This window comes from Nyctibius grandis, chromosome 11 (assembly GCF_013368605.1).
Source record: "Nyctibius grandis isolate bNycGra1 chromosome 11, bNycGra1.pri, whole genome shotgun sequence".
In the NCBI taxonomy this organism is placed as follows: Eukaryota; Metazoa; Chordata; class Aves; order Nyctibiiformes; family Nyctibiidae; genus Nyctibius; species Nyctibius grandis.
This window is the reverse complement of record NC_090668.1, coordinates 507,238-516,787: the sequence shown is the minus strand read 5'-3', so window position 1 is coordinate 516,787 and position 9,550 is coordinate 507,238. Positions and strand designations below refer to the sequence as shown.

Below are 9,550 nucleotides of genomic sequence, written 5' to 3'. Positions count from 1 at the left end.
CGCGCGCCGCTGGGTGGTTGCTGGCGATTGGGACATAGGAAAAGTGTCGCCGGCAACAGGAAAGCAGTTAGCCCAGGCGGGCTGTTGCAACCCTGCCCTGCGCAGGACGCCCCCCTGCTCCCGGCACGGCCCCGGCTGGGACAAGCCCCCGCCGCCGCGGGTTCGCCCCGGCAGGTTTTGTGGTCGGTGGAGCTGGCGCGGTAAATCTCGCTCAGCCAGCAGCCGACGGGAGCTGCCGGTGACACCGAAGGGCACCAGAAGTAGCCGCAGATGTTATAGATCGAGGTGCCGTCAGCTCTTGCCCGGCGCGGTGATGTCTCGGTGGGGATGTCTGGTCCTCCCGGGGGGCTGTGGGTCTTCTGATGCCCCAAAGCCCAGGTGTGTCGGAGGGCAGCAGGATTTGGGGGGTTGTGTCCTCCTCAGCCCCTCGGAGGAGCCCTGGCGCAGGCGGGGTTTGGTGGCCGCTGCGCTGTCACCGTGCGTGGCCTGGAGCAGCTCCCGGGCAGGAGAAGCGGCTCCTTGCGGGGGTGGCCGTGCCCGGGCGGTGCCTCGGGGTCCTGCTGAGCGAGGGGGGGCCGGGACGGAGCCGCCCAGCCCCAGACACCGGCGCTTGGGTGAGAACGGCCGCAGCCTTGGGGCTGTTTGTCCAGCAAACCCCGGCGTGCTCCCGGCAGCCGATGGCACTGGGGGGTGGTGACGGCTTCGTGCAGGAGCTCGGAGCTCTCCCCGCAGCACCCGCCTGAGCGTGGGGAGGAGGCAGCTCCCACCTCGCCGTCCCGAGGAGGAGGAGGAGGCCCACGCGATGCCGGGGGCCTGCAGACGGCCAGGATCCACGAGCCACGTGGCTCCTGGGGTCCTGGGACAGGTGACCTGGGGTTTGTGCCGCAGCCAGCGGAGAGGTGAGGTGTGGGGCTGGGCACCCGCTGCCGGTCGCCGCGGTTGGGGGTCCCACCCGGCGTGGTGGTGCTGAGTCCCCGCAGGGACTCGCCCTTGTGCTCTGGGGTTTGGGGGTGGCTGGGGCCGAGGTGAGCATCGTGCTGCCCGTGGAGCGGGTCCTGCTCTGCCCTGGCCCGGCGTGGGCCGCGGCGCTGCCGGGACGGGGATTTCTGCTCAGAATCATTAAAATATTTGTAAAATCATCAGCCCTGGTGAGAGAAGCGCTTGGCTGGGGCAATGCTGAGGTTTATCCATGCTTGGTCTCGGCCTGCAAGAGCTCCCCTGGTACCTTTCTGGGTCAAACCAGAGAGAATCGGCAGGAGTCCGGCGGGCCAGGCCGAGCCGTGCTGAGCCGTCCCCGTCCCGAGCGGTGCCGGAGGAGGGAGGCAGCGTCCCCGTTCCCCGGGCGAGCGCCGTGTGATGGGTTTGTGTTCCCAGGGCTTTGCTGTGCCCTGGGAGAGGCGACGGCAACCCCCCTTTCTACCAGAGCGGTCCGGGGGTGGCCGGGTCAGGGGTCCGTGCCACGCGGGTGCCGTGGTGGGTGAGCGTTTCCTTGCCGGGCTTGTCCGGCTGGAGCCCCGCTCACGTCTGCAGGCCGGTGGGGACGGGGAACTGGCAGCAAACAACCGTCTGCTGGTCGGTGCTGGTCCCGGCGGTCCTCGTGCTGTCGCTGCCGGACCCCCCCGGCGCGGGTAAACCTCTGCTGGGGAGTTGGTTTCCATCCCCGCTCCGGCGAGGAGGCGGCCAAGGGCCCCTGTGGCATCTCCCTGGTGGCTGCACAACCGGAGCGATCCCGGCACGGAGCCGCTCGCCGCGGCCGCTCTCGGCGTGTCCCGGCCAGGGGCTGGGGGACGGGAGGGCCGGAGTTCTGCTGACTCACTCCCAGCCTCCGCCGCCGCCCGGGTCCCGCCTGCCCGGCGCTCGGATTAGCTCCTACCCACCGAAATCCCCCTGGAACGGAGACCGGGGGGAGCGGAGCGGTGGCCGGCGGCTCGGTGCCACGTGGTGCTGCGGGGCACCGGGGCATGGACCCCACGTGGGGGCAGAGACCCCGGGGAGAGACCGCGGGACGGTGCCGCGGGGGCGTGGGGCCGTGGTGCCCCGTGCGCTCAGCGTGCCCACGGCGCTCTCCTCCCCCCAGGACAGCGAGCGGACCGAAGGCCAGCGCCCCGCGCCCAGCCCCTGCCCCGCGCCGCCGCCGCCGCCTCGGTGCCTCCCCGGCTCTCCGGTTCGCAGGGCGCGCGGCGCCGGCAGCACCCGGGCCATGACCAGCCGAGGGGCCGCCAGGCCGAACGGGCAGTCCCAAGCCAGTAAGATCTGCCAGTTCAAGCTGGTGCTGCTGGGCGAGTCGGCGGTGGGGAAATCCAGCCTGGTGCTGCGCTTCGTCAAGGGCCAGTTCCACGAGTACCAGGAGAGCACCATCGGCGGTGAGTCGGGGGCTCGGGGACCCTCGGGTGACGCTCCCGGGTGCCCGCAGCCCCCTCCCAGGTGCCCCCAGCCCCCTCCCCACGGCTTCGCCTCGCACTGGTTTTATTTCCCATCCAACACGAGCCCCCGCCGGGCTTCGAGCCCCGCGGCCACGGGACGTGGCTCTGGCCACGGTCCCCGTGCCTCGAGCTGTGGGCTCGCGGTGGCGGGTGGTGCCGCCATGGTGGTCCCCGGGCTGCAGCCGCTGCGGGAGCCCTCACCCATCCCCAGATAACCCCAGATGTTGGGTTTTTTTTAAAAAAATGCTAATAAAAGGGCAAATTTCATCTTAAAACATCGTGCAGGGGGGACACAACAGCAAACCCGGGTGATGCAGGTGAAAGTAAGACAGGAATTTTCCTCTGCAGGTTCCTCCTGTGAACGCAGGTTTCTGTAAGAAGGATATTGGATATTTTCTTTTTTTTTGTGGCTTTTTGCCCATTTTGTCCTTTTTTTATTTTTTTTTTTGCTCTTGAAGAGTTGAGGGGAAAAAATAAAAAAAAAAAAGCAGGTGGGGGTGTTAAAAAATGAGTGATTCAACGGGCAGAAAAGCCTGTTTTTCGACACTGATCTGGCGTGGATGTGATCTGTAATTTCATAAAGGATTCGTTGTAATTTAGTATTAATTAGTGGCCATTTATTACAAAGTGCTACGAGATGAGGTTTCTCAGCTGTATTTTATTGGCAGCTTCTTCCTGCGAAGGGAGAAACCCCAGAATGGGTGAACAGCCCCCCCCAAGTGGTGAATAACCCCCCAGAATGGGCAACCCCCGCCCTCAAACAGGCAAATCAGCCCCAAAATGGGTGAATTGACCCAAATCACCGGACTGGGCTCGATGTGGCTCCCAGGCTCTGCCAGCCCCGGAGCCGGCCGCGGCGTCAGGGTGCCCCCAGGTCCCCCGGGGCCGGGCTGGGGGCGCGGGGAGGGTCCCCCCTGCCCGGCGTGGCCCTGACGCCGTCTCTCGTCCCCGCAGCGGCGTTCCTGACACAGTCCGTGTGCCTGGACGACACGACGGTAAAGTTTGAGATCTGGGACACGGCCGGGCAGGAGAGATACCACAGCCTGGCCCCCATGTACTACCGGGGGGCACAAGCTGCCATCGTGGTCTATGATATCACCAACCAGGTAGGGTCCCCCTCCGCGCCCGCCGGGCACCGCGGTTAAACTGCCCGCGAGCCCCGGGGGGGGGGCTGGTGGCCCCGGGGGGGGGGCTGGTGGCCACAGGGGGGGCTCCCGGGTGCCACCTCCTCGCAGGAGGCTCTCGCCGTAGCGGTGGTCCCTCTAAGACGCCCGCCTTGCAGCGCAGCGGTGGGACGAGCCTTGAGTTCCCACCTCTGCTCCTAGGAAACGTTTGCCCGGGCGAAGACATGGGTGAAGGAGCTGCAGAGACAAGCCAGCCCCAGCATCGTCATCGCCCTCGCGGGCAACAAGGCCGACCTGGCCAGCAAGCGCATGGTGGAGTATGAGGTGAGCGTCAGGCCGGCGCGAGCCCCCCTGCCCATCCCCGGCGCTGCCGTGGGGGGACGTGCCGGGGCTGTGGCCACCGGGCCCTCACCCGGGGCCGGTCTCTTGCAGGAGGCGCAGGCCTACGCGGACGACAACAGCCTCTTGTTCATGGAGACGTCGGCCAAGACGGCGATGAACGTGAACGATCTCTTCTTGGCCATCGGTGAGGCGCCGGGGGGGGCTGTGGGGAGGGTCTGCCTGGGCTGCAGCCCCCCTGCCCAGGGCTTGTAGGGTGGCTGAGCAGGGCTGGTGCCTGTCGTGCCCTGTGGCCACCGTGGCTCCTGTGCCATGGGCTACCGGGGCTCAGCGCCGGGGCTGGCACCCGAGGGGAAACCGGGGGAGCGCCGGGGTGCTCGGGGCAGGGTCCTGGCCACGGGGCGACCCCCCGTCCCGCTCCCACCGCCCATCTCTCCCCCCTGCAGCCAAGAAGCTGCCAAAGAGCGAGCCCCAGAGCACGAGCGGCGCGGCGGGCAGGAGCCGCGGCGTGGACCTGCACGAGCAGAGCCAGCAGAGCCGGAGCCAGTGCTGTAGCAACTGAGGGGCCGCCACCGCGCGAGGAAGAGCCGAGACGTCACCTCCACCCCGTCCACCGCGCCTCACCCCCGCCCCGGCACACCGAGCCCCCGGCTGGACCCCGGCCCTCCCCAGAGCTCCCTCTAACTGCACTTTTTAATGCTTCGAAGCCACCACCACCCCCCCGACCCGTGACCACCCTCCCGACGGCGCTGGAACGACATCAGCCGCGGACTTTAACTTCCGAAAACAACAAACTCTTCTTCACTTTGTATTATAGGTGCAAATAGCGACCGATGCTCCGACCCCCCCCTCCTCCCTCGCCCACCTCCCCCCCGCTTCGCTCCCTCCGGGGTTCCCAGAGCCCCGGGGGGTGGCGGCGGCCTCGGGGGTTCACGTTGTGGTGTCCCAGCTGGCACCGGAGCCCCCGGGCGCCGCGGGGGGTTCCCAGGGGGCTGGCAGGGATTGCTTGGTCATTTTCTTTTCTTTTTCCCCCCCTCCTGTTTCTTTGGCTCTCGGGGGGGGAGGGAAGCTGCAGTGTCCTTCATTTCTTCCGAGGTGGCCTTTTTCGCTGGAGGATCGGAAGTGCCTGGGGGGGTTTTATAGGGGCGGGGGCAACTGCCCGACCCCGCTGGCCGTGGAGCCGCCGCGGCCGCCCCTTCCCCGCCATCTCTCCTCCGGCTCCGCGGTTCGTCCCCGTCCCCGCGGGCGAGGAGCGTCTCCCGTTTGCACTTTGGTCCCGGAAAGGTCCCGTGGGGCTGCGCCGTGGTTTGCTGCCCTTGGTGCCCCCCCGGGGGGCTCGGGGCTGACGTGGGTTTGTTTCTGCTTTCCCAAAGGAGCTCCGGGGCCGGAGAAACCCCCGGTTGAGGCGTGGATGAGTGGGCTGTCTGTCCCCTCTGTCCGTGGGGCTTTGGGGTCAGGCCAGGCCTCCCACCCCCCCCCCCCGGGGTCCTGCCTGCAGGGTGGGGGGCTCTGGGGAGCCCCCAGGGCCGTGGGTCAGCGTGGGACCCGCTCGCTCCCTGGGGCGGAGGGACCCGTCTCGTATGAAGCCCCCCACGGCGGGGCAGAGCCCGCGGGTGGATAAACCCCCTCCCCGCCGCGGGGCAGCGGGTCTGGCTGCCGGTGCTGTGCCGCTGCCGGCAGAGCCTCGTGCCGCCACGTGGGCAACGGTTGCGTCTCCTCTGGCGCCGGGGTCCGGCTGGCAAAGCCCCCCCGAGTCGGTGGCTTGTATTTAACCAGGGTGTGGGGCTGGGGACTCCAGTCCCCCCCCGTGACCCTCACCCCTGCCCAGGCCGTGCCGGCAGCCCCACATCTCCCCCCCTGCCCCCCCTCCACCATCTTCTCGCCAAAACCCTGGACCAAATCGGGGACACTGCAGCTTTTCTTCTGCTTCTCTTGGTTATTGTTATTATTTTGGGGGTTTTCTTTTTTTTTTTGGCTTTGGGAAAGCTCCTCCATCGCATTTACAATAACAATCGTGGTAACAGAACTCAACCCGCTGTATTTAATGTAAGTAAAAACCAAACAACAAAAAAGGAAGGAAAAAAAACCCACCCCCCCCCCACCTCTGTGTGCTCAGGGAGGGTTTGGGGTGGGGGGTGAATCGATCGGCGCCTTCCCCCGCCTGCTGGCATCTGGCTCCTGCCCCGTGCCAGCAGCCCATGCCAGGCCCCAGCCCTGCCCCGATAACGCTTATCGGGGTGCCAACTGGGCGGTGGCCACCGGGTGTTGGTCGCCACTCGCCCGGGGAGAAGAACCGGACACCCCGCAGTTGCCAACGGGGAACAACGTGGTGGGACCCTCTGTAGACCTGGCCCGTTAAATCCAGCGGCGTTGCCCCTTTAAGACCCCACTGGTGTTGCCCCTTTAAGCGCAGCCACAGGTGGACCCCGCAGCAGGTTGAAGCCACGCCCACGCTGCCCCCGTTATGGGAGGGGGCGTGGCCAGCGGGCTCGCCCCCCTTGAGGCCACGCCCATCGCCCCTCTCTTAAAGGGGCAGGGACCGGCGGGAGGTCGCGTTACCGGAGCCGTAACGCAGGTGCGCGGCGGGGCCGAGCGGGACCGGGAAGGGACCGGGGGGGGTCGGTACCGGGGCGGGGATGCCCCACGCGGGTCCCTGGTGCCCCGTTTTCCCCCGGGGGGGCCAGGGGGGCTCCGCCGGTAACGGTGCCCGGTGCCGGTGCCCGCCCCAGCCGCTCTCTCCCGCCCAGGTGCCGCCGCGATGCTGCTGCTCCGAGCCGTCGCCGGGCGCAGGTAGGAGCCGCCCCGTCGGGGCTCGCAGCGGACCCCGGTACCGCCGCCCCCGCCCCCCCCCCGCCCCGGGCCGGTCCCAGCTCCGCTCTCCCCGCAGGCTCCCGCCGCTGCCGCCGCCCCGCCGCGCCTGCTCCCGGTTCCCCGCCGGTAGCCCGGCCGCGCGGGTACCCCGGGGGGCGACCCCGGTGCTGGCGGCACTGCTGGGCCTCGGCGCCGTCCTGGCCTACGGAGAGCGGCGGCGGCGGGTGAGCGGGAGCGGGGGGGGCGGCCCCGGGGGGGGCGGAGTCCCGGGGGGGCGGTGGCGGGATGCCCGGATCCTCCGGGGGGGCGGACACCGTCGGGTCCTCCCCTGGGACGGGGACACCGGGGGGGGCTGAGTCCCGGGGCGGGGGGGGGGGCCGCTGGATCCCGGGGGGGCAGCACCGGGATGCCCGGATCCTCCGGGACCCCCCCGCTTCTCTGGGACCGGTCTAGCGGGGGGGCGGGGGGTGCCACGTCCCCCCCGGCTGCGGTCACTGCACCAGGGTGCTGGTTTGGGGGGACACCCCAGGGTCCCGGTGATGGGGGCACCCCCGGGGGGGGGGGCAGTGCCCCCCGCTGACGGGGCCGGGGTCCCCCAGGTGGCCCAGGCGGCCCAGGCCCCCCCCGCCCCCCGGTACCCCCAGTACACGCGGGAGGAGGTGGGGCGGCACCGCTGCCTCCGCGACCGCGTCTGGGTGACCCACGGCACCGAGGTCTTCGACGTCACCGACTTCGTGGAGCTCCACCCCGGGGGGGCCGACAAGCTGCTGCTGGCGGCCGGGGGGGCCCTGGAGCCCTTCTGGGCCCTCTACGCCGTCCACAACCAGCCCCACGTCCTGGAGCTGCTGCGCGAGTACAAGGTGGGGGAGCTGAGCCCCGCGGAGGCGCCGGCGGCCCCCGACACCGCCCAGGACCCCTTCGCCGGGGACCCCCCCCGGCACCCCGGGCTGCGCGTCAACAGCCAGAAGCCGTTCAACGCGGAGCCGCCGGCGGAGCTGCTGGCCGAGCGCTTCCTGACGCCCAACGAGCTCTTCTTCACCCGCAACCACCTGCCGGTGCCGGCGGTGGACCCCGGCTCGTACCGGCTGCGGGTGGAGGGGCCGGGGGGCCGGGAGCTCTCGCTGTCGCTGGCCGAGCTGCGCAGCCGCTTCCCCAAGCACGAGGTGACGGCGACGCTGCAGTGCGCCGGCAACCGCCGCACCGAGATGAGCCGCGTCCGCCCCGTCAAGGGGCTGGCGTGGGACATCGGGGCCATCAGCACGGCGCGCTGGGGCGGCGCGCGGCTGCGGGACGTGCTGCTGCACGCCGGCTTCGGGGAGGAGCGGGAGGGCGAGTGGCACGTGTGCTTCGAGGGGCTGGACGCCGACCCCGGGGGGGGCCCCGTACGGCGCGTCCATCCCCTACGGCCGCGCCGTCAGCCCGGCCGCCGACGTGCTGCTGGCCTACGAGATGAACGGCGAGGAGCTGCCGCGCGACCACGGCTTCCCCGTGCGCGTGGTGGTGCCCGGCGTGGTGGGCGCCCGCAGCGTCAAGTGGCTGCGGCGCGTGGCCGTGAGCCCGGCCGAGAGCCCCAGCCACTGGCAGCAGAACGACTACAAGGGCTTCTGCCCCTCCGTGGACTGGGACACCGTGGACTACTCGGCGGCACCGGCCATCCAGGAGCTGCCGGTGCAGTCGGCCATCACCCACCCGCGCCCCGGTGCGGCGGTGCCGGCCGGGGAGCTGACGGTGAAGGGCTACGCGTGGAGCGGGGGCGGGCGGGAGGTGGTGCGGGTCGACGTCTCGCTGGACGGCGGCCGGACCTGGCGCGCGGCGCGGCTGACGGGCGAGCGGCCGGCCCCGGGGCGCGCCTGGGCCTGGGCGCTGTGGGAGCTGCAGGCGCCGGTGGCGGCGGGCGCCGAGCTGGAGATCGTCTGCAAGGCCGTGGACGGCAGCTACAACGTGCAGCCCGACACCGTGGCGCCCATCTGGAACCTGCGCGGGGTCCTCAGCAACGCCTGGCACCGCGTCCGCGTCACCGTCACCCCCTGACCCGGCCGGCGGCTTTCCCCGCGCGCCCGCGGCCGCGGCGGCTCGAAGGTCGCTGCCGTTTACAGCCCCCGGCGTGTGAAAGTGGCTCCATAAAGATTGCGCAGTTTTATGGACTCCGCGGCTTCCTGGGGCAGCGCGAGGGCAGCGGGACGGGGGGGGACGGGGGGTGGCCCTGGGGGATTCCCCCGGCCCTACAGACCCGCTGCTCCTCCGCCGCGGGACCCCTCTGTCCCCCGGTAACCCTGGGACCCCCTGACCCCACGGGACCCCCTGACCCCATGGGACCACCTGGCCCTACGGGACCCTCTGACCCCATGGGACCCCCTGACCCTACGGGACCCTCTGACCCCACGGGACCCCCTGACCCCACAGGATCCAGGCCGTGACCCTGCAGCCCCCAGGACCCCCCATGGGACGTGGCCCCCCCGCCGGGGGCCCTGCGCCCTCCCTGCCCCGAGGGGACCCCCCGGCCCCATGGGGACCGTGTGTGTCCCCCCCCCCCCGGTACCGGGCCCCTTTGGGCCGCCACGGGGGGGGGTCCCGGTACCTCCCGGTGAGTCGCCGCTCCCGCCCGTGAGCATGTCCCCGCCGTATCGATTATCGGCTATCGGTTACCGCCTATCGGCTATCGATTACCGCCCCCCGCGGGTCCATCGATGCCCTCGGCGCTCGCCCCGCGCTCGGCGCTCCGCTGACCACCCCTGGGCAGCCGGCGGCCGCTCGATGCGCCGGCGCTCGACTGAGCCCCCCCCCTCGCCCCCCCCGCGCCGACCCATGGCGGCCGCGGCGCCCCCCTGCCGGCGGCTCGAGGGCGTCGGCGCT

The 9,550-nt window shown here is 70.6% G+C and overlaps 2 protein-coding genes across 2 annotated transcripts; both read left to right on the top strand.

Moving 5' to 3' along the window:
- Window positions 1-2,117: 2,117 nt before the first annotated feature.
- RAB5B (RAB5B, member RAS oncogene family) lies at window positions 2,118-5,917 on the top strand. Its single transcript, XM_068410858.1, has 5 exons — window positions 2,118-2,363; window positions 3,378-3,529; window positions 3,749-3,871; window positions 3,980-4,073; window positions 4,333-5,917. Exons 1-5 carry the CDS (start codon window positions 2,201-2,203, stop codon window positions 4,446-4,448), a joined length of 648 nt encoding a protein of 215 aa, XP_068266959.1. The 5' UTR covers window positions 2,118-2,200; the 3' UTR covers window positions 4,449-5,917.
- Window positions 5,918-6,401: 484 nt separating this feature from the next.
- On the top strand, window positions 6,402-8,835 carry SUOX (sulfite oxidase). Its single transcript, XM_068410855.1, is given in 5 exon segments — window positions 6,402-6,461; window positions 6,634-6,676; window positions 6,774-6,921; window positions 7,297-8,064; window positions 8,066-8,835. Coding segments are annotated over 4 exon segments (1,611 nt in total). The 5' UTR covers window positions 6,402-6,461; window positions 6,634-6,644; the 3' UTR covers window positions 8,729-8,835.
- Window positions 8,836-9,550: the final 715 nt, after the last annotated feature.